At 34.3% G+C, this 25,793-nt stretch overlaps 1 protein-coding gene across 7 annotated transcripts in view; it reads right to left on the reverse strand.

The window, feature by feature from the left end:
- LOC576590 (serine/threonine-protein phosphatase 4 regulatory subunit 4) overlaps positions 1–25,793 on the reverse strand; it is a 51,315-nt gene that overhangs the window by 6,830 nt on the left and 18,692 nt on the right. For 2 of the 7 annotated variants that reach the window (XM_011684459.2, XM_011684454.2), the window contains exons 8-25: positions 25,243–25,364; positions 24,107–24,124; positions 18,568–18,690; positions 17,524–17,621; positions 15,944–15,982; positions 12,863–12,940; positions 12,311–12,430; positions 11,513–11,590; positions 10,691–10,783; positions 10,162–10,194; positions 8,209–8,391; positions 7,533–7,638; positions 6,988–7,135; positions 5,899–6,043; positions 5,243–5,284; positions 3,892–4,141; positions 2,251–2,703; positions 1,161–1,166 (exon numbers count right to left, since the gene is read on the reverse strand). In XM_011684459.2, coding sequence (XP_011682761.2) covers positions 1,161–1,166; positions 2,251–2,703; positions 3,892–4,141; positions 5,243–5,284; positions 5,899–6,043; positions 6,988–7,135; positions 7,533–7,638; positions 8,209–8,391; positions 10,162–10,194; positions 10,691–10,783; positions 11,513–11,590; positions 12,311–12,430; positions 12,863–12,940; positions 15,944–15,982; positions 17,524–17,621; positions 18,568–18,690; positions 24,107–24,124; positions 25,243–25,364 — 2,135 coding nt within the window. The remainder of the gene's footprint in view (positions 1–1,160; positions 1,167–2,250; positions 2,704–3,891; positions 4,142–5,242; positions 5,285–5,898; positions 6,044–6,987; positions 7,136–7,532; positions 7,639–8,208; positions 8,392–10,161; positions 10,195–10,690; positions 10,784–11,512; positions 11,591–12,310; positions 12,431–12,862; positions 12,941–15,943; positions 15,983–17,523; positions 17,622–18,567; positions 18,691–24,106; positions 24,125–25,242; positions 25,365–25,793) is intronic. The other 5 variants (XM_011684456.2, XM_011684458.2, XM_011684457.2 and 2 more) reach the window with 5 other exon arrangements.

The raw sequence follows: 25,793 nt of genomic DNA on the forward strand, positions 1-25,793 counted from the left end.
AATGACAGTTTGCACAAGTGAACAAAATACATGATACATCCAACATGACCTTACTGCCCTTCACACAAAAATATCTCAACAATTTGTAGTTTAAATTCAGAACTGACAAAAATAGGAGTTTGCTTTACAAACTAAGATACTTATATTCAGATAGGCCATGCATATACCAGAACATATAACTACATAGACCAAGGCACAGTGAATCAACCTTCTTCTCTAACTCCCCCCCCCCCCCCCAAAAAAAAAACATAACACAACCCTCAAACAACGAACATAGAATACACAATCAATGAGAACGTTAAAACATTAAAAATTTCAAGCCGACTAACTGAAAATCATGTTTGGGTGGCATGTGACATATTAACAACAATGTAACTTTCTTTTTTTAACAGCTTATATTCTCAAGGTAATTTCCTTTGTATAATCAATTACATTTTTTTTTTTAAAGTATGACATTTTTCTAATATTACACAAATGAAATGTGTGTATATGAAATTTCAACATATTGAATGTACGGTATCAAGAAATATTGTCCTCTTTCTTAAGACTACATTTGACTGGTATGTTCAGTTGGTATGTCAATGAAATAAAGAGCAAAACTTAGTTCTGATAGTTCATGCATTAAACAATCATTATAACATAACACACATCATATACTGGATACATTCATCTATGCATAAAAAGGGAATACATGTGAACAAGATAATGTTGTGAAGCATGCAGCATGCAAATATGTAAAGTGTCCTCATGCATTCAAACACCATCTAATCAAACAAATAAAATGCAATGTGGAAATGGGTGGAACTACATGTCAAATGAGAATGTCATGTGTTCAATTAAAAAAGGCAATAAAAAACTTAGTTTTACAGAGTTTAAAAGATTGAGTAAAATAAAACTGTAAAAATTCTTGTACAGTCAAACTCGTGTTTCCCTTGAAAATGGTCTCTCCTTGAAACATGTACTAAAGGAACCTGTCCACAAAGACCACTTTCTGTGTTTCCCTTGAGCAGTTGCTATAGACAGGTTTGACTGTATATTCAATTTCACGTATGTATCTTTGCCTTTAGGAATGAAACAGTAACAGAGTCAACAGACATAATGGGATGAAATGAGCAACAGAATATGTACTGTCGAATACAACAAGAAACAGGGGCACTTACTTTTTGCTGTTTGAAAAGAAAGGGGGACATAAGGAAAATGTTGATTTATTCATGAGCATGATAATGAGCGTGTAACCTTTAGAGTTGGCTCCAAAATCATACATCAAAAGTAGTTTATAAAAGCTTCCTCTACAAAGCTATGTCAGTGCTACATTTCTAGAATATTTAAATGTACAATCTGCATATTACAGTGAGTCAAAGTTTGCGTTTTTTCATTGTTGAACTACACACAAGATGCTACAGCTAAATCTTTCACATCTAAACTACATAATAGTAGAGCATAGGCATTATTAAAATTAGAATGAATGTTTAAAAGTAGCAAGTAATCCAATTGTGAGTTTTTAAGAAGGGTAAGAATATAGTTATACACATCAAATTGCAATCATGATTCAACTGATGAAAATATTCTGTGTCAACTAGTTCTCACAAGATTGTAGCCAACAGGGATAAAATAATTTTTTTAAAAGCTTGGGAATCTTTGTCATGCAAAGTAGTTAATCTCATTTATGAATTAAAGAAAAGTGGACAGCAGTGATGTATAATGACCCTTTTGCATTCATGTACAGTTCACAAAACTTCAAGAATGATTTTATTAACTTATTCAGTAAAGCACCGATGTCTACTGGCAAGATGCATGTATTAATCCACATTCGCCACTCTTGACCCAGGCGTAGTACATGTACATGTACATGTACATGTAAGTGGGTACCTGTTGGGATTTATTCCTCAAATGATCCATTGCGCAATGATCATGGTGGCCAGAGCTATACCTATGGTAATTATTTTATACAAGAAGGGAATATCAATATTGTATACAAATGTTTTTCACCCACAAACGGTAGTGTCTGAATTATTTATCACATGATTCTAAATACATATATTTCATATGCATCCAATGAAACCTTGATATCTTAGGAGATTTAAAAAATAAGTATGGTAAAATATTGTCAAAGAACAAAATCAACATTTTCCTACCTTGTATAGCAAAATTCTAATTATTTCCCCTTCACATTAAATAAGCATGCATTCAAGAAACACTATCTTAGAATACTCAAGATTATCATGGTTCTGCAGACCATGTGATTCCTACCTCGATTAGCACTGTTCATAGGAGCCCCCTGGGGAGGGGAGACCTTTCTGGAAGACGACGGGGTATTATGTTTGCCACTGGGGGGACCGTTAGACACAGAACTCTTGCTCGAAGATGACACTGCACTATTTTTGCCAGTGGGGGGACCGTTAGACACAGAACTCTTGCTTGAAGACGACACTGCACTATTTTTGCCGGTGGGGGGACCATTAGACACAGAACTCTTGCTCGAAGATGACACCGCACTGTTTTTGCCGGTGGGGGGACCGTTAGACACAGAACTCTTGCTCGAAGATGACACCGCAATATTTTTGCCGGTGGGGGGACCGTTAGACACAGAACTCTTGCTCGAAGACGACACCGTAATATTTTTGCCGGTGGGGGGACCGTTAGACACAGAGCTCTTACTCCCAGATGGTGTGCTTATGTGTTTGTGGCTGTTGCTTTTAGACACTGCAAACAGAAAGAGAGATAGGGTGGAGAGAAAGATAGGTAGATAGATAGAACAAAGCAGGCACAGCAAACTCATGCAGTGGTTAAAAAGAGGAGATTAGTTTCTCAAAATCAAATGGTCCTGGGATGAATGCTCGACTGCTTCAAGGCGAACAGATGTAATTCCATACTTGTTTTGAAAGTATGTCTGTTTGAGATTCCACGTTGGATGTGATATATTCGCCTTATAAGCTGTGACGGGATTATTGCTCGACTAAAGTTAATAGGATTTATCTATAGCAACCCTAGCAAACTTATCCTGACCAGACTCTGTGAAATGAGAAACTAACCTCCAACAATACTGCAACATTTTTTGCAATTGTTATCAAAATATCAAAAAAGTCAAAGGAAAATAGTAGAAGAGTAATATGAATAGGCAAAATTAAATGCTTTATATAAAAACCAATGCATAAATCTACATGTACCACCAAAGCATCATGCATTGCTTTTCTTTTCTAATCCATAAGATATGTGCAAAAAATATTATCATTGCCTAATAAAAGTTCGGTGGTGTCATGCAAATTGAAACAATATTGCTCCCATTGTGCATTTTATTTATCTACAAGGCTTTGATGTTGCTAACATACTGAAACCTACTCATTTAAGTAGAATTTTGGAAGATTTTTATGGTATATTCTGATATTAAAATACTGTATTAGAATAAATACAGACTACAAGCTAAACATGCATGCTAAACAAGTGTACAAGTGGAATTCAAGAACAACAAAAAAGTGAAAGCTTAACATCTCACAAAAGCCAGCCACTCCTCAAACAAGAAACCAATATTATAAGGACTAATATTTTAGCAATAACTGCAATGAATCACTGTTAATACTACTTCTCGCTAAAAGATGATCCTGACTCTTGAAGCAGCTAATAATTAAAACTAGTCTCTATTTAGAATCTCTTTCCTACTTCTTCCAGTGTTAACCAATTTCTATTCAAATTTCTATCTATCTGGAAAGTTTCTTGGTATCCTCTTTACTACTTACTGTCTGTGAAGAAAGCATATCGTATAAAGAATGAAAATAAAGGGGAAAAAAGGAGACCAAAGGATATCATAAACACACGAGACAAGGGTCGGCAGAGTCACTCCAAACTCGGAAAAGAGTCCAAACAGATGGAAGACTCCATGAGGACCTAACAAACCTTTTCTGGAAGATATTGAAGGAGCAGAGGCTGGATTTGATTGGCTGTGAGCATGAACGTTCTTCTCCACTTTGCTCTCCTTCTCCGCCCCCGCCTTCTTCTTCTCCGTGTGTCTTGCCGGGCCTTTCTCCCTGCTTCCCTTCTCCGCTCCGTCGTCGATGTTCCGTCTCTCGATCTCCAGCATGGCTCGCTCCTCGGCCTCCTTCTTCCGGTCCTGGATGTCGTCTTCGTAATACTGTGACATGTTCAGCTGGGAAGGATGATGATAATAATAATGATAAAACATGATCTTCACATGGCCCACAAATCGTCCTCTAGGAGCTAATGATAATAATACTAATGGTAAAATGACTTGTCAGCTTCAATGTTGTTCTTCCTGAGGGCCCCGTAATTAGTATTATCCCAACAAATGCCAGGTATCCATTTACACCTGGGTGGAGAGTGGCAAATGTGGATAAGTAATTTTGTCAAATGATGTTGGCGCCAGACTGGGATTCGAACCCTCAACCTTAGAATTGAGAGTCAAGTGAATGAAATGCTATACCACATTACTACTCCAAAACTTAGTAGTTTTAGCTAAATTGTTGGTATTAATAGCAATACATGAAAATAAATGTAGTAAGTAACACAACGAAAGCAAAAAAATTAAGGAGATAATTTTAAAACTATTCTGAAGTAATCCCATTTAGATGTGTTTGATCCGTTTTTCATTTTCAACTGCAGACCTGCTAAATTCTGGAGTTCAAAAACTGTATTCTTTAATCCCAAAAGTTGTATTTTACTGCCAAAAGTTGTATTCTTAAAAAAAAAACATGGACTGTTACGCGAATCAATGCCTCTTACAGTTCGTACATACAGGAAGAATTTTTTTATGGATCATATGTTGAATATGCATGATTTCGTCACGACTGCTGTGTTCGATGAACCAATGAAGATCCCCAAAATGCCGATGTGAGAAGCTTGTAGGATACTTAACAGGGCAGAATGGACATTTTATCATTGCAAATCACACACACACACACACACACAAAAAAAAAATTAAAAATTGTTGTGTTTTTTTTTTTTTTTTTTTAAATCGTATTTTATTAAGGAAAAATCGTACTGCCGTATTTGCTTCTAAAAGTCATACGAAATACAACTAAATCATACTGGTTGGCAGGTTTGCAACTGTCTATGATTTTTAGAGTAACTTTTCAAACCATGTGAAATAAATTACACAATACCAAGTGAATAATTCAAATATTGTATCAAACAGATGATCATTTATTGCCTTTATATTCTTGAATCATATTTTAGATAAAATAATGAACTGCCAAATTTATATGTTGACAATGAAAGACAGTAAACTTACCGAGTCTACATGAACTTGTATTCTGTCTAATTCAAATACAGCCTGAAAAGAAAGAGAGTGAAATGAGTACATTCAGTAACTCTGCGTATGAAGGCGAAAAATATTTATTCAGCATTTAGGACTCATTTCAAAGAAATCGGACCATAATAATTCCATACTCTTCATATTTCTGATTACGAAAAATAACTGTTTCTCATTGCAGATAAGAAGACTTACATGTAGATTCACAATGTTTTGTTACCTATGCACTTTTCTGATAAAAGAAATCTTACAAAGCATCAGACAAATAAGAGAGGTAAACCTCAAAGGTTCAGCTTTAAGTGCTTGGGTTTCTTTGCCACAGATTCCAAAATCCTGGATTTAGCTCACACTGCAATGATAATTATAATCCTTTAGGTCAATCAGGAACCCCATGACTTTTACAAGCCCTGATTATCAAGATATTTATGACTGGAATTCAAAATTTCAAAAAACATTTTCCTAACATTTTGTTATAACACTACAGTCTATTGGGGAAAATGAGTATGGTAAAACCAGTCACTCAGAGATTTTGATTTTTTTAGGACTTCAATATTACACCATATCACAGACACTGATAACACGTAGGACCATGCATCTCAGATTTAACATTGTTACACAATGCCTTTAATACTTACTTGTCTAATGGCAGCGTCTACATCTTTATCTTTCTCTGATGAGAGTAGTCTCCTAACGACCATCTCCAAGGCTTGGAGGTTCTCTCTGTCCTCTGGTAGCTTCATCTGATGCTTGATCCGAGGTAGCAGAGAGCACATTTTTAACCTGGTAGTAAAATAAACACAACCACATAGAAATCAGAGGTGCTTTAAAAAAGATGAGAAACACAACTGCACATGCACAAAGTAAAAACTAACAGAATCAACCATAACGTATGCTTTTCTTTAGTTCATTCAGGCACCCAGAACAAAAAATTCTCTTTTGAAATGAACGTACCGTATTTGCCGGCAATAAGGCCGCAACCCGATTTTAACATTTAAAAAAAAAAAAAAAACTTTTGTCAGAGGCGGGATATGAACCCTTGCGTTCAAAATGTAGACTTTGACACCCAACCATCGCCTTAGACCGCTCGGCCATCCCGACCGTGTTAGTTTGTCTTGCAGCTTTCTCTTGTGTATTGCATTGCACCATAGCTTTGCTCACGCGAGCTGAGGATTGAGGTTGCTTTAGCTATGGCAAAAACTTAAATCTAGATCTACCAGTAGAGTTTGGTTGGTAAGTTATGAATTTTATTTACGAGATTGACAAAACTTTGCCCTTCATTTAAAAAATATAACACATATATGTCAGTAAGACATGTGTTACTCTAGACAGTTATTCTAGAAATGTCCATCACCTTTCATTGTTGTCCCATATGTTCAAATTTGTGTTTTTGACTTGCAATCTTTCTTTTTTTTTTACTCTTTCGCCGCAAAGGCCGCACCCCGACTTTTTAATATTTTCTCTTCCAAAAATACTGCAGCCTTTAGCCGGCAAATACGGTACCTAAACATGACAAAGTCATAAATTGTAGGTACATAAAGCTAATAAAATAAAAATATATGATGATGGTATCCATTAAATCAACATACTTTGATAAATGGAAACAATTTTTAAAGGGTATTTGATGAGAATTTGACGTCCTTTGAGGAAAATTTTGATATCAAACAACCTCTTTATATTTTCTTGGACACTTAAAGAGTAACTTCCGTGATTTCTCTCTTGTCTACCTGATGTTAGGAACAGGATCCGCTGTGAGATCCATCAACGGCTCCATGAAATTCTCCTTGAAGAATGATTTAGAGAACATGTCCATGACGATGACAGAGATGTCTATGTATAACCTCCTGTAGCGGCTGCTTTTACTCCTACAACACTCTGTTAAACAGACAAGGAAAGAAGATAAAATTAAGATATTTTTTCACTAGTAATGGATCTTGACATAAGTAATACATCTTTTTTAATACCTTCTCAATTTAGAAAAAAAAATAGGTATCATATCGATTAACACAAATACATGGAGGCTACTATCAAATGCAGAAGATAATAATGTTTTAATTTCAATAAGACTATACAAAATCCTGCATATTTCTACTTTTTCAAAAACAGATTTATCAATGGACATCATACATGGTGATGCAATATTCTGATCCATTTCTTAAGAAAATATCACAGACTATGAAAGTTTTGTCACCCATATTAAGCACATGTATGGTGAAAATAGTTGTTGAAAAGAAAAGAAAATTTACTTTTGAGCACATAGTGCAAGACTTACCATGGATTAGTTTGGCAACCATGTCTTGTCTGTGGTCAAGCTTTCTACAGTTTCTCATCAGAGCACACAATGTCCTAGATGCTGCACGCTGGATCGGCAATGCTCTCTGAAAATACCACGACAGTAAAATTACACATTTACATGTAATATCTCATTTGTGTGAGAAAATTCTATTATCTTATGAAATACACTAAGACAAAATTCAGATTGTGAAATGCATCCAACCTTTAATAAGCAATAATCAAAACGAACATTGTGTGTTCATGCAGATATTGTACAAAAAGTATCAATTCTTCAAACAATTTCTCTCATATTCCTAATTTGTGAAATGTTGAACAGGTGATTCTATTCTTTCTGGTAGTTAGCCATCTCGACAAAGAAAAGAACTGGCTTTAATATTAATGTATGAAACTTCCACTTAATATGAATCAAATTTACTTGCCACTTACAATAAGGGTAACAGCTTGGTCAGGCCATATTCAAGCAAATGATTGAATGAGTAATCAAACCACCCACAAATATGAAAGACCACCAGTTATGCACATGCGCACACTCTCACATACATTTATCACAGTACAAAATTGCTAAATTCTTCTTTGACAATTTTCAGGACACAGCTAAAACAATGGCCCTACACAACGCAAAACTCATTCCGAGGCAATATATAAAGACTCACATGAGTGGTGACAAGCTTGAAGAAGAGAGGAACAAACTTGGAATGGATCTGATCACTGGTCAAACACTTGGGAAGACAGGCAAGCTTATCTAGAATGTCAACATGGAGTCTCCAGTTCCTGGAGTTGGCTGCTATACTCTCCGCAGCCAAGATGGCAGGTATCAAATCACCAACACCATATACCTGTCATGATAGAAAATTGGAAGATGTAAGCACAGAAAATTTGTTATTATGTCGCAAGGGACCAGCACCACATAAGACTTTATTGTTTCTTGCCGGTTTCCTCATTCGTCTATTTAATTGTATTTTGTGTTTATCTTTTGTTATGTTATTTGTATGTTCTTTACTTATCTGTAAATATCAATGTTATATTTATGTATGTTTTTATATGACAAATGGAACAAAATGAAATGAAATGAACTATTAAGTAAATTTGTGTATTGCGTAACTTTTGATCCCATGTTATTACAAATAAAAGTGTTTTACAAACAATATATTTTATGACAGATAGGGTTACACAGCACTGAATCTGGGTTAATATCAGGCACCTCAGTTCTACAATCATGAAAGTTAACAATTTCAATTATAATTGAAATCTCACTTTATGATTAGGAAAAATCCTCACAATGTACACATCAAATGAAATTACATGTTCATTCTTGAAGTTCATTGAAACATTTCTCCTGTTTTATTTAGTCTTTTAGTAGGTCTCTACTTAGTAAATCAATAATCTTGCAATGTAACAGAAAGATGTATGCCACGTTCAAAAGGGAAATCAACTGAAATAGAAATAATAATCAAATCACTCTTCTATAATTGACAATAAAAACAGATACTGGGATGCTTCACATAACACACTGCAGACTCTGTCTCCAAATTATAAATTGCAACGCTGTAATCATCACTGGGAAAAATATTTACACGACAGTGGATATAAACACTTTCATTTATGTGATTTATAAATGCTTATGGAAATATATGTGAATACATGAGGTAAACATGTATGTAACCTAAAAAAAAATGCTGCAAACAGGAAATAGTCTCTTTAATATTACCTTTGATAATCTTGTACACTGCATTATGAATTTATACTCTCTGAGAGCTAAAAACGGATATTGCTAAAGATGTCATAGACATACAATCATCTAATATTTCAAAAAGAAAAATATTTGAATAATCATTTCATCAAGGCTTCTGAATTATTTGGCTTCTAACTGATGAACGGGACTAATTTCACTTGCCAATATATCATCTAATCTAATATTCTATGGCATGAAAGCTATTATTAAATAATTAAAAGCTTCATGAATGTTGACACCTACAGAAATGAGTCTGTAACTATGGTATATGCTATACAGGTTGCCTGTATTACAACATTACTAACCCAATGCGAGTAAGACTTCTGGTTAGGATGAAAATGGGGATAACTATACTCCAAACTGCTCTATAAACACAGCCAGCTACATCATGTGACTATGAGATCGTTCGTTCATGTCTCCTTAGATCGACTATGAGATGAACTTCACTGAATAAAGAAATCCTCCAGCAGATTTTTTATAATTGTGTATTTTTTATCAGCATGGGCAGAGGGTACCAAACCTAAATAATTAAATCTCATTCAACAACTTAGTCATCCTCTCAAAATTCCCTAATCCATACAAGTTTCCCTCTAAAGTCTCACCAAACGGCAAATATAAATATCAGTTTACCACATGCTCCAATCAAAGTCTTGTGTAACAACACAATCCATATCAATATATATATATATATATTTAATCATACAGACAGAATAACGACCCCAATGTAAACATCAATCCTTCTATGCCCAACATACACATGAATAAAGCAGCATATATGGTAGTACAACAATCTACATGTAGCACTTTGAGTTCTAAATGCATGCTACATCTACCATGCTAGTAACCAGCGGTCAAAAACACATAGATTTCTTACCCTGCGATAGGGATATAGACTTATCGTTATCATCTAAGAAAGTGAGAAAAGGGTGAGGACAGTCAGGTAAGAATACAGAAGATTTCTCCATTTTCTGAACACACCTATAAACAAGCTTTCTAGACTAAACTACCTCTTCATAATGAGTTGGGGAGGTGAGGGGGGAAGGGTGAGGGGGAGGTGAGGGGGAGGGGGTATACATTGCACATTCCTATAACTATGTGCAGACTTGTCAGAAGGTTGAACAAAACAAATTTTTTAGTGAAGGACATTGTATGACATTGAATTCCAAACACAGTGGAAACGACATTCCATACCTATTTCAATGAAAGGTCAACTAATACCCTTTTTTTTTTGTGTGTAAACCATTTGTATAGATATACTGCAAGGACAATATATATGACACCTGATTTCTGCCATTGTAATTTTTTTATACATAATATTTTAAATGGCCTCAGATACATCATTGCTTCTTTTAGGGGTAAATTGGTAGAATGATAACAAAAAGAGAGTGTGTCATTTTTCTCACCTTATTATCTACTTGATGACTACTGCTGCTAGGAGCTCCTTTAGAGAACGCTATCAACGTCTCTGGAAGGTGTGATACAATACCCTGTACAACCTGCATGTGGGAAGAACAATATTCATTTACATTCAGTGACATCTATTCAATTGTTTTAGCTTGAACAAGGATATAAATATTCCAAAACATATGTCGTGCAAAAAGTGGAGCTAATTTCATGTTACCTCGAAGATATTATTACAGAATTTTTTGAAATTCTACCTTTCTAAGCAACAATGTTTATAAACAACAGTCATAAAAGGTTTGAACTCTTTATTTAAATATCAAATTTGATTCTAAATATATTTAACATCCCCCCCCCCCCTCCCATGACAGATGATGATACTATACCCGAGTGAGGAAAACTTAAACAGGTAAAATATGTGTGTAGTCCTTATAAGGATTGGGGTATCATTTCTTGGAGAGATGTGTTAGTTCTTAAAAAAACTGTTGCATAATTCTTTTTATGGTTTGTAGTTCTGACAAGAACTTGTATATCTTTCAAAGAAAGGGATTGTCTCAACGTTTCGGACAATGTCCTCCGTCCGTCTTCAGGAGAATGGTGTACAAACATGATGTATCCATTTTCCTCACTCCCCAGGGAATGGAGAATGTGCACACAGTGTGGGCAGACAAGTATTTAAATCCAATGACCATGGTTATAGTATATCTGTAAGCGCTTAGAGACATCATAGATGTATTAAGCGCTATATAAAAGCGGATTATTATTATTATATACCTCACCATGCAAACCTATAACGTTTTTATAAAGAACATTTAATACCATACCTGTAGATTCTCATCCTTGAGTAGACTAACCAGCTCTCCATGGATACATGATACATTGTTACCTAGAAGGTGAGCGACCTGTCAATCACACATGGAAGAAAGCAAAGTTTACTTATAGAATAATTAAATGAGTAAAATTCTTTTTCAGGTTTGAATGACACAATTTTACGAGGGCAAAGCTTTAATCATACTACAGTCAAACCTGCTTTAGTGACCACCTGTCTACAACAACCACATTTTTTGTTTCCCCTGAAAATGGTTTCTCATTGAAACATGCATTAAAAGAACCTGTCTACAAAGACCACTTGTTTGTGTTTTCCTTGGGTGGTCGCTATAGACAGGTTTGACTGTAAATTCGAACCTGCCTTGGTGACAAACCTAAAATAAAAGACTACCTGTTGATAACGACCACATTATGCTTTTATCAATACCAAAATGACTGGAAACCCGGCAACAGGTATAGGGCCTGCTTATCTGTCTCCTCTGTCTATGTACATGTTACACTGACAAAAGGGCTTCTGCATATTAGCTGTTGTGCTAAGATGGCAGTATAAACCTAACCTATTGCCTTTTGGTTGTTCCAGCATTAAATCTATGAGGAATATGATAATTCAACAGTCAACAGGTTAAAACAATTATGGTAAATAGTTTCTGTGCATAATGTACATAACTGGAGGAATTTATAGAAATACATGTAAATTATACAACTCCCATCTAGGAACTTCTTTCTTTTAATTTGTTTTGAAACAAAGTATGATACCTAAAAACTAGCAAATCATTTTCAAAAGCACTGCTTACCTCATGGAAACCACATGCTAAGGTAGCTCTGACTTGAGGCTGAGGATCGTCGCAGAGACTGGCAAAGGTTCCATGAAGCTCGGCCTTGAACTTACGAGCACCAGCAAATAGCACCATACACTATGGTGTAAAATAAGGGGGGCGGAGCAAAAAGTAAAGTCAGACTAGTAACAATGATAATAAATGTTTATAATTGGAACTGGCTTATAAGGATCTACAAGGCAATGTAGATTATAAGCATTGGTCAATGAATAGATGTTTAAGGCTTTCTAAAACACAAACCTCACAATTTACAGTAAATGGCAGTAAAAGTAATTAGGAAATTCAAATTTGTATCACAAGACCAGTACATTTTTCATGAAAGATAATTAACCTTCATAAGAATCAAAGACTGTCACATGTATCAAAGAGATCCCAATTAATAATAATAATATTTAATTTTTATATAGCGCTTAATACAAATGTCTTTAAGCGCTTTACAAATATATTATTACCCCGGTCATGGAGGAGATAAGAAAAGACCATTGATGGGATGTAATTAATCATACTTACAGGGAAATTGAAGGCAGAGAACTGTCTGCATTCAGTTAGTCTGTGTTCCTCTCGATACATAGACAGCATTGGAGAATTCTGTGAATCGACGACAAAAAAAGGGATTATAAGCTTCATTTTATTCTTCATTCATCAATGAATGCCTGATGGGTTGAAGGTCATGTCTTTTGAAGAGCTTACTTTTCCATCATTATATATCACACACTTTACAATAAACCCCCTCAGTCATGAAATGTGTGACCTAATATAAATGACATAATGTGATTTAGTGATACATTTGTTAGATATGCATGACGGTTTCCCTTTCTACAATTAACTTACCTCATTCTTCCTCTTCTTTTTTATTTTTTTCAAAATCACATACATCACATTTTGTCATGTTATCCAAATGTTCATCCTGAACATACAGTGCAGTATGCTTTTCTCGATATCTTAACTACTTTAGGAATATTTGTTTGTTAATAGCAGTGAATAATTAAAAATTTCACTGCTTTTTATATCACCTTTATAAAATCAAAATTACACTGTTTTTAACATGCACTATAGTGTTAAAGGTTACAACACTCTGAAATATATCAGCTGAAAGGGAAGGAGATGAAGTTAATAAAAGAATAAGCGGGAAAAAAAAAAGTTTTTTCAAATTAGGAACGTTGTCCTATTCCATGCTCATATACAGTACAACATGATACTCTATATGTTGATGATTTTTGTGTTGTTCAAATGCTTTATTCAAACAAGACAATTAAAAGGCTTGGACGACAGCTTATTCTTGTGTTGTAATTACTACAGCAAATCTCATGCAGTAATGACATTGAAAAATAAATATTGTTGTCACCAAAAAAATATTCAGAGAGATGTAAGGGTGACCCAATGTAATATACATACATACAATAATACCTCAAGTCACCTTTGTTTGAAATACGAAAAGATAATTTCAATATATTAATGAAATTAACACATTTCAAATTTTATTCTTTTTTTATCTAGAAGAATAGGATGTTATCATGAAGTAAAAATGTGCCCTTATAATTATATGTAAATATTTTGGCTTTCACACAAATGAATCTGCATAATATTGCATTATCAGAAGTGTTAAACACAGTAGTTTACAACGACAATATCAACATTAAGCAAAGTACCGTACACATAGTATTACAGGTTGGTGTGATTAATGCTAAATTTTTATAAAATCAAAACTAAAGAGTACATGATGTACAAAACTACTATTACAGTACGTGTAAACTAATACAACTTCATAATCTTGATACTGATTCTAATACTAATCAGAAAAGGAAATCAGCTGATATTTTAAAATCAAATCAAGGGAATTCAAAACTTTACAGACAGATTTACAATAATTTACTACTGTCAGTTTCTAATGAAGGTAAGCAAATGCAGAAAAAACAAGAATAACTATAATCATATCCTAACTAGCCTGGCTCTTAAAGGTAAAGACCAGTATTGGCAACGCCCCAATTTCAAAAAATGAAATGGAAGCTCTCATTACCAATCATGTGAAAGAATATGTTTTGACTAATACAAAAAAAGTCATGATGATAAAAAATTTGCCGGGAAACCGCCTACTAATTCATATATTTGGTAAATTTATTTCTCTCATGGTCTGGTGAGAGAGATAGGGTAGTCCCATATACATCTTTCTGTGTATAGTGCTTGTAACTTTACGAAGAATGAGCCAAATTTCTTATCATTTTGATGATTCCAGAACCTTGCAGATGCTAGATGCTAGATGATCGACCTTTTCTGATCGATTCCACAACGTTTCTTTCACAATGCAATCGCATGACCATTACTGGTCTTTACCTTTAATAGACAAGCAATATACATTAATGCCAGACTGAACTTGCACACTCTATGAAACTTGAAAGCTTATATACTAGTGGCCTTGTAGTGTCAAAATACCTTTTATTGAACCTAACATAGCCGTGAATAACAGCCTACAGAAGCAACCGTGCAGCAACATGGCATGCATTTGCTTACAGTTGAAGGACGGAGAAGAAAGAAGACATTATTTGGTATGTTGGTTTCTTTGTCATTTAGTTCCGTACTTGGCATTACAGATCAAAGAATTGAAAGGAAAACTGACATACATGTTCCAAACTCTCAGAGCTTTCCTCTAGATCTTATAATAGAGCCAAATCAAAGAAACAAGCGAAGTCAACTAACTAAATGGATTTCGAAGTACCGTTACAAGATTCACTATGTCAATAGACATAGAATGTGAATTTGAAAGAGGAATCTACTTGCCATGCATCCCCTGTAGATACTTGGAGTCATTACGCTCTTAAATAGAATTAGTGTTTGAATTAGGTATGCCATTAGTAGAAAGTGAAATAACATATTCTCAAATTAGTAGAGCACTCAAGCATAAATGTTATACGTACATGTAGTTATTAAACTGCAACTGCAAGGCTCTTCTGTCTTTTTTTTGTTTTATGACTTTATTGTTGTTGTTGTTTTTGTGTTTTTGTTTTTTTTTTCGGGGGGGGGGGGTAATTATTTTTAAAGTGTGTTTCTTGAACTCTTGCAACTTATAAATGATCAATAGCCTAATAGTTTAACAGTTTTCCTCTAAAATCCATTGATGAAATTTGGAAGATAAATGGGTAAAGACAAGAAGAAACATAGAAAGTCTGAGAGAGAGAGGGGAGGGGGAGAGGGGAGAGAGGGAGAGGGGGTGGTGAGGGATGGGGGGGGGGGGGGAGAGAAGATGATTACCGGTAAGATCAGTACATTATCACAACAAATATATAGAGAAAGCAGGAGAACAGACAAAATATTAGAAGGAAGCTGAGATAAACAGAGAGAGAGAGAGAGAGAGAGAGAAACTGGGAGGCAAATACAGAAAGATTACAACAATAAGCAACAAAGGAAGATAGAGCCTAAAAGACATTTAAAAAAAGTATGGTTACACTTATATAAAGGGAAGTTGGGGTTAGAAAAAACACGGAGAAAGCAAAGGAGAGAGATAGAGAGACACAAAGAGAATTAGAATGTTGTCAGAGCACACTATCACAGCAAAGAGAGCCTGTTATAATCACTCTATATATGCGTGATAGTCACCTTGGTGGAGCTAGTATTACATGATGCACCTGACTGCTCCTGAGCAAGATGTAACATATCAACAAAACATATGAATCTTCTACCATCTACCTTGAGGTATATCATTAACAAATGCTAAAATCCTATTACAAATTTACTCTCAGCCAATCAAATGCCACGATTTCAGTAGCTTATAACAGTATGGACCCTTAAAGATAAAGTTGAGTTCTGTTCATGCGATTGCATTGTGAAAGAAACGTTGTGGAATCGATCAGAAAAGGTTGATCATCTCAGTAGCATATAAGTATTGGTGTGTATACTGCAAGGTTCTGGAATCATTAAACTGATAAGAAATTTGGCCCAGTCTTGGTAAAGTTACAAGCAATGTACACAGAAATATGTATATGAGACTACACCAACATGTGGCATAAACATCTTTCCCAATTTGTATGCTGTCACATGCCATATTTAGAATATTCAGGCATTTGAAGAGCCATGCTTTTCAGGGAACACATTTTGTCTGATGTTCTTCCACACTTGCATAATAACAATGATAACACTCACAAATTTTGTTTCACCTCTTCCCAGAACTCAACCTTCTCTTTAATGAGTTTATCCCTTCAACTCAATGAAAGGATGATAGATGACTGTATTAGGTCATATATCTTTTATATATATACATGTAGTTACATATATAGTAATTTATATTTTTTTTTTGTCATCACTTGAATGGACAGGGCCAAAAATAGAATGACACAATGAAAAGTTTACTCTAAATCCATTACAAATAATTGAAATAGATACCTCATCAAAGGCCAGTGCAAAAATATGTATGAAGGTAAAAATGATGATAAAAGGCATTTTGTCTGCTGAGAGCAAAAAAGGGCATCAACTCATCTCCTATAATATCAAGTTAAAACCCTTCAGGCTCTCGACCATAGATGATTTATTCTACTAAAAAGACGACACACAAATCTTCCCATTCATTAGATGATCCATGCTAAAATCTCATGTGGAAAAAAACAAACAATACCATCATCAGCACCCCCCCCCCCCCCTCAGGTCACCCTCCTCCATCTCCTATTCCTTTAATAACGAGCCTTGAGCCGGTATTGGTATGAAGGAGGTTAAGAGAGGATGGTGCGGTGGTGTGAGATTGCTTCAGTCTAACAATTTCCTGTCCTTTCATCACCGTTAGCAACCCAACGTCATCACAAAGAATGAAGTTAATTACACACCACTCTCATCTAATAAAAGTAAGCACATTTCAGGGGCACTTTCAATGTCCATTAGGTACTTGTAGCGTTCCGGAGTCATAAACCAGATTTATTTAATTAATGGTCAGTCTCAACATAAGGAGCAAGTAATTGCTCAAATGAGTCCAATCTTTACATTATGAAATATTGTTTTGTCTGAAGTAATGGATAGGATTGAAGGGAAGGGGGGGGGGGGGGTAACTAAGATTAATGTATAGACAAGATTAATGTATAGAATACAGTAATAACAAATATACATGTATTTTGTGTAATCTCATAAGGCTTACTGACAGATGAAACAAAAATATAAAAGGTTGTTATGAAAAGAAGGAAAAAAACACTTACCAATCTGTCATTACTGATGCTTTTCTCATTCAGCCCTACAGAACACAGCTGGTAGTAATACTTCAAGAACCACAGTTTCAATTCTTCTGTTAGATTTACTGAAGAAACAATATAAACAATACATGACTTGTACTAATTTATAGGAATATTTTCTAACATCTCATTAGGAATGCAAGATGGAAAATAAAGGGAAGGTATTTCACCCATTTTCCCCTCAAAATGATAACTTTGCCTTTCTAATAGAAAATAATACAGGTAGTCCATCATTCGAGAATATCACAATGTATCTATTGATTCTTATAAATTCAATAGAAATGACAAAGTGTTTGATTTATGAATGATAATGAATGAAACATATTTCCATTTCTTCTAAAAAATATTGATTATATAATATTCATTTCCCCCATGATTCTAACATCGTTTACTCAAGTGTACTTGAGAGGATAACAAAACCTTACTGGGGCTGTTATGAAGAAACCATTTGCTAAGAGCTAGAATTGCATCACACCACATAGGTTTTGAGAGCACAATTAGGTAACACCCTTTGGTTCTCATACATGGGGAAAATACGGATAACATGAAAGCCTTTACTTGTATTAGGGCCAAATTGAAATCTGAAGCAATGATTTGAGTATGCCTTGGACTATTTTAATCTGAAGATAGACTTACTATACATATTCTAGATTGCAAACAGCCAAGTCTTTGTTAAAACAGAAGGGGAAAAGGTTGCTATCATTTTTAGACAAAGGATCACAATTATTGATCCCTCAGCTCTCAATCAAGCTCCTTTAAACTGCCCAATTTGTAAGAATCTGCTGTCATATGGGAGATGAAAATGCGCCTAGAGCACATCAAGCCTTCAAGGCAGCCAAAAATAGAGAATTTAATCAATCCTTCCTCGCAAGTAATTGGCAATTCACTCCAGAGTCAGACTAATACAAATATATTCACAAAATGCTTGCTTTTCCAGAGATGTACACAGTTGTAGGTGTAAAACTGAGGATAAAGATAGCTTTACTAGAAGTTTAGCTCTCTATTACTTACCTGATAAACCATGGCATAATCTTCCAAACTGTTTGGCGACAGAAGGTAATGTGGAGTCTTCGTTGTTCATGGCATTCTCACAAAACTTACGAACTAGGGGAATGATGGTTTGTGTGCAGGTATCTAAGGGGATAAACACATTTAAAATTCCAATAATGAAATATAAATATTTTAAATGGTTTGGTCGATTTCTTAGGGTGTCATATACCTCTTTCCCTTGATTCAACTCACTCAAAGTTTATCATAACTGTAATCAAAACATACATTTTTCAGAATGTGTTCATATCTTTTCAATTTAGTTAGAGAATATTTTTTAAATTATCAGGAATCATTTGAACTTTATAACTATTCTTTTCTGTTTTCTATCTGATTTGGTAAGTAGTACAATTACAGTCGGAACACAGGTGAACGTACAATGCATGCATTACTGAAGGACAAAAGGTTGAGTTGTCTGGCATGTTAATACAAATAACATGAAATACAAATGCATCATTAATCAAATGATAACAACAAACATTCAACAATAACACTACATACATATTGTATATAGCAATAAATAATAAGACATGCAAAGCGGAACACTGATGTGCATGATCATATTCAAATGGATCCAATTAAAAGTATCATGAATTGAATTCAAGATAAAGAAAGCTTCTACAAAGTATGTTTTAAACGCTTTGAATATTAATGCAAATACAGTCTTTTCATGTACCATTTATCCCAAGGTCTGAACAACTTTGTGTCCTTTTAAAATAAAGGTTCAATTTCAGGTTTTGTTTTGTTTTACAGCTTCACAATCTAGTTCCATTGTACGGGTACAAAGGGCATTTTATGTTTAACATTCCTTGTTCATATTTGCATTCTGTAATACCTCCTGGGTTTCCATTGTCTGAATAAATATAATGAATGAAAGGAAAGTGTATTTTTCTCATATACCAACTGCCAATATCAAAAGTGACTGTAAATAATGATGGACTAGAAGCAAATGTCTATATGATATGCTGATAGTATTGAAAATAGAAGATATGTGATTAAAATATTGGGAGTGTGTAGTGGTATATTGGTGAAGTCTTGTGATTTTCCTACAAGAGATTTTAGGTTGGATTCTCACTCGGTGCTTAATACATTCTTGGACAAGGTGTTTGGCCCATATTTGTGCCTCTCTAGTCTCTACCTAGGTTTACCTAGGTGTACATGTACCTGGCAATGCTGGGGTAATAATAAATGCAGGGCCCGCAGGAAGAACAATTTTAATACTGACGTGGCTACCCTGGGTAAATATGACCCTAAAATTATTATTATAAATAATTTAAAATTCAACTTAATAGAAAGAGGAAAATTTTCATAAACATTCAACAATCATAACTAAAAGAAAGTATCGGGAATTGGACCAATAGTTTTCAAATTTTGTCTGAAATATTATCAGTAAAGAAAATATGTAACTTGGAATCGTAACTTTTGGAAAGCTAAAAACTTAACTGATAAAAGTTGATATAAGAAATCTTGCTGATAATGTCATGTAAATAATTATTACAGACTACAAATTATAATTAAACCACTGAATAGTAACATGGTATTAGGGCAGAAAATTGAAAATTTTCATAGAAGTTCTCCCATGGTATATGTAAATTACACTTTTAAATTATACTTCTCCTTGACAATTAATCAACTATAACATTTTGAGGGAATAAGATGCATAAAATGACTGCATAAATTGCCCGCAAAGGGCATTAGCTTGTATCCCTTACCACTGAAGATGCACTAAGCAACAACAAAAAAAGAATATATTTTTTATTTTGTGCTGAATCTTTCGCAAGTAGTTTATAAGAAAAAAAAGATAATAGAACTACTTTCACTTTTGCATCAAAAAGTTTTAAGTGCAAAAACCATCTTCAATCTTACATATATTTATTGTATTCATCCGTACGGTGGGACTAGACCTTTAAGAAAGATCAATCACAAGCACTGCTTTGTGCCAGCTAGACATTACGCCTATAATACCCCATTCCCTTCACGAGAGCATTGAGATTTCTCCTTCTTAACAACCGATTGGGAACAATGATGTCAAACACTACCCTTGTCAAATGTTTGCTTTGAATGCTTAGCAACTCCATGGCATCCTTGCATGACTGTGAAGTAATATGGTTGCTGCTGGTGAAAGTGAATACAATCAAGGGTACAGTGTTTGCAAATCACCCCAATTCGCACTACACAGGCATTTTAAACCCCGTACTTCAAGACACATTCATTTTAAACCTTGAAATAGAGCATCAGTTACTCTGTGGTCAAATAATTTTAAGGATTTGAAACATTATCTATTCTAGGTGGGGGGGGGGGGGGGTTATCATATCTTTTAGCTCCTGGTTGGAATTAAAGAACAACAATGAGAGCTACTTGTCTGACAGACCCAAATTTGTATATAAATCCAATAAATATAGATGCAATGAAATGTATCAAGAGTTTAAGGTATGTGATTTATGCATTTTCAGACCAATCAATATCTTGAGAGTTGAATGCCTCAAAAATAATACTGCTATAATATTTTATAACTTCCATCCTCCTTATTCTTCAAAATTCATCAAAATAAAATTAATGGAAGAAATTTTGAACACAGAGGATTTAATCTAAGATTACTTTCTTGCCGGGCTACTTCTTGCCAAATTTCTCACTACAAATTTGACCATGCATGGAGTGGTTTTTATTACAAAGTTGACACCTCTAGCAAGCTTTGGATACCAGCATCAGACTAACAAGAGGCTTAACGTACAATACTGGAGTGCGTTCACAATTGAAAGCATGTTTGCGTTTCGGGGACATGAACAAACACAGCAGCAGTAGCAGACAATTAAATCTGCCAGACTACTATGATGCTGTGTCAACCAAGCCAGTGTAAATAATTTGTTGAACAGTAAAGGAGTGTGACTTGGAAAGCAGAGAAGAATGCCTCATTGAAAATGATGTTGTCTGGGACACCTCAGGACGACCCGCTGGGAACGTTATTATTTTATACATGTACACCATGTACATGTACATTGTATGTTTCAACTATTGAAGGCTCAAGCATAGCAATTCAACAGAGTCTGGGAAGCTATGACTTTTCCACATACGGTTCAAATGTTACCGCTTTCCATGGAACAAACATGAAATGTCCATGATCATTTCTTGTTTTTTTATATTTTCAAAAATAATGTCTGACATGAAAGATGTTGATTAAAAAATTTAAAACAAAAATTGAATTCATAGTGAGCTGATGATAACATAATAAACAAATTTCTCACTCATGATTAAGGCACCAAAACTAAAATGAAAAAATAAAAGGTCAATAAATTAATTTTGACAATCAAATTATTTCAAAGCAATATCAAAATAAAATAACTAAAAAGAAGAAAAAAAAACAACACCAAAATACCCAACAGCAAATAAACAATAACTTTAAAAGCAAAATGTCACAATACAAAACAAACATACACAAAACTGACACCAAATTGTGTAAACCAAAAGAATTACAAGAAATAAAACCTGATTGATGCACACAAGTTTTTAAAAATATAACTGAAATTGACACAGACTTATATAACCAATTTGAACAGCTTTTAAGAAACACATATTTATATATTTTAGACAAGAAATTATTAATGAACAAATCTTAAAGTGCAGTTTTCAGTTTCCCTTAGAACATGGGTGAAATTCGGAAAGAGAAGTTTTCAAATCAATGCGTCTACCTTTGTGTCAATAAACTTAAGAGAGACCCTGTATCTTAACGAGCCAATTGTATATTATGACTAGGACATCATCATCTCATTACTCCCAATTAGACATGGTTATATTCCCCTCCAGGGTTCAATTTACAAGACCAAGTTCTGTGACGAAGACCATGTGTCTCTAACCAACAAGAATGTCATGAATTTTGTCACTGCTTCTCATCTGTTTACAGTTATCCTATCGAATCCGTTCTTTTCTAAAGCTATATTTCAGTTTATTTTATTCTTGCCATTGTTCATTTTTATTATCTGAACTCTACTTGCTATATTGTAATATTGTTTACCTTAATTGTCTCTCTTAGTGTTTATATTTCTTTTTGACATAAGGCATTACTAATATGATAACAGGGTGATGTTCATTTATGCTTTTTATGATTTGTTATGCATTTAACATGCACATTGAGTGTGAAGTTAAATAATTTGAGCATCGTACTACAAGTACATACAAGAAAAACCATTGGACACACAAACATGGACACACAAACATGGACCCCCAAAAAACACATAATAAAAGTAAAAGAGCACACACTTATGTCCATATCAAACATTGATGATAAAAAGTGTTCTTATTGACCTCATGATGAAGAAAATAAAAACAAACCCTAACAAATCAAAACCAATAAAAAACAAATGAGTATCAAAATGTAAAACAATGACATATGAATTACCACAAAATGAAGCAATCACGAATAAAATCTTGACATTGAAAAAGAAAACAATTCACATCAATCCTACAAACAAAATTAATAAGTAAAGTAAATACAGGGCAAAGCGACAATCAATTTGTCAAAACAAAACTGAGTGATAAGTGTCTTGGCTCAAAACTTTGCATCATGCCATTATCCATTAGAATGGTATGTAATGATTATGATAACAATGTGGTAACATAGTTTCATGTATATTGGATGATATGTCTTCATTTTAATGAGTTATGATTATGTACATTGACAAAAGCAAATGTTCATTACACAAGAGCTTCAACGGTTAATGTCCATGTTTCATCGACTCATTAAACGGTGAGTCAAAAGATACATACAGGATGTATCACTATCATGTTGCTTCTGCGGGGAAACAGATCCTATCTATGACATTCATCTTACATTGCTCATTGCAATGTTTTCTTAGGTAGAAGGTGGCTGACCCATTGTGCGAAGAAAGGTCACGTATTGATGGAGCTGGTTTACATATTATTGTGATGACTGAGTGTAATATCAATGAAGCATGGATGTGTCATGGTTGTCTTGATGATGGTGCATGTACATGTACTTAAAGATAAACTTGAGTTCTGGAAAAAAAAGAAAATGAATTCTCACAGAATCTAACGAAACTTACACTGAATGTTCAAGATTACAAATAAATGTCATGTGCCAAACAATTTTGGAAGAAAATGTATACTGGCTGAGTAATGAGCATAGAAAGATAAGGAAATCAGGGTAGTACTAGCCCCGACACCATGTGTGTTCTCCCATATACATCTTTCTGTGTAAGTGATTGTTACTTTACCAAGACTCTGCCACATTTATGATGATTTTGATGACTCCAGAACCTTGCATTACACACCATTACTTACATGCTATATGATCAACTTTTCTGATCCATTCCACACCTTTTCTTTCACAATGCAATCGCATTACCAGAACTCAAGTTTATCTTTAATAGCACTTACTGCCTTTTTTTTTGGGGGGGGGGGGGACAGAACTCATATATAGTATGTGCATACGTCAAACTAAATGATTCATATCAAACAGTGTTAGGAAACAAAATGGGAGAATCAGTACCTGGTGGTATGAAATTCACTGTGAGCCATGCAGAAGGAGAGAGTTATTTGAAAAAGATAGGTTAGGTGAGCTACTATTATCGAATGCTACGGACATCATGATTAATATTCTGTTAAACAACTGAATTTAGACACTTTTAATACAACCAGTTGACAGCATATCGTTTCTAATTCCTAATGTCTCAATCAATAAGCTCCACTCTAACGTATGCATTTGGTCATATACCCTTTTCACAAACAAATAGAGATTATGGCAGTTTGATGATTAAATCATCACATTCAAGGTAAAATCTATTCAACATTTGCAATAGGTATGTCATTGTAAACATTATTGTACAAAATGGCCTTGACTTTATGCTTCTATGATAAGCTCCTATGATAAGAGTAGATATTAAGGGCCACAGATTACATCTGTACCATATAATAGTAAAATAAACAAAGCTAAAGAAAGTTAAAGAAAGATGAAAATGGCAAATCTTTCTTCTTCAATCTTTGTCTAATTCATCTGACTGGCAGACATGTCATTTAATGAATTCATTGTTTGTTTCTTTTTTTCTTCAAAAAAACTATTAGTTTGTGCAATCAAAATGCAGTTCAATTCAAACTTCTGTTAGGCAAAGTCAACTATCAGTCATTCCATCACTCACACATTCCTTTACGCCAAAATAAGTCATATTTCTTGTTTAAAAATGCAAAAATTATTCACCAATTTAAATCAATTTAATCCAAGAAATCAATTAAAAATCGCTGATGTTCTTTTCTTTCAAATTTCATTATACGACATCAGTAATGAAAAACGGCTTAGTGATATTTTGTTGTTGCTGCTTTTTTTGTCCAACCCTGCTTTCAGGCATGAAAATTCATGTGCTTTCAGAAAAGAAAAGAAAAGAAAGATGTCACACAAAATGCTGCTCTAATAACAAATCTCTTTTTGCACTTCTGTTATGATTTATGAGACTATGAACATGTCTACTGTCTACCCACATGTGAAAAGGTAAAGAAAAGAGAACCACGTCACCCAACAAACAAAGGAAATATCGTCCCTAGAGAGCCAGTAGGGCATTAACTCTGCGTAAAAGTATATGAATTAACGCCTTTAAGGCTCTAAGGAGACAATACAAAGACAATGTGACTTACCATCGTCTAGAAGACTGAGTAAGCTAACTATGGTTTCTAACGCCGCTAGTCTGACGCAGCTCTCCTCATCCTTGCCCAGCTCAACCAGCTCGGGTAGTATTGCACTTCTTGTAGGCTCCAGGCTGCAAGATGAAAGTTAAGAATAAAATGTTAATGCCATATCAGTAGTTTATCAAGAAGTACTATGCAGACAATCAATTGAGCTCAAGAAAAATGGAAGTATACATGTTTTACTTGTAATCTATTTCTATGTGTTCTTACGCAAATGCAAAGTTGTAGCTTTTCTCCAAAAAGGTTTTACAAAAGCAGATATTCTTATTCAAACTTAATTTAGATACTTTTTTTCCTTCATATTTCAGGCTGCAAGCATATTCTAAATTCTGCCAATAAAATTCAAGCAAACAAAGTTACCAAAGTCTAAAATCTTTCAACAAATATGAGATATTATCATTTTACATTTTACATCATTCTACATATGAAATGATGCAAGGCCTATCTACGTGTAGCTGCAGGGAATGGCGACATCATACCCTGGCGTGAACTTTCCCCCA

This window comes from Strongylocentrotus purpuratus, unplaced genomic scaffold (genome assembly GCF_000002235.5).
Source record: "Strongylocentrotus purpuratus isolate Spur 01 unplaced genomic scaffold, Spur_5.0 spur5_scaffold_5, whole genome shotgun sequence".
Classification (NCBI taxonomy): Eukaryota; Metazoa; Echinodermata; class Echinoidea; order Camarodonta; family Strongylocentrotidae; genus Strongylocentrotus; species Strongylocentrotus purpuratus.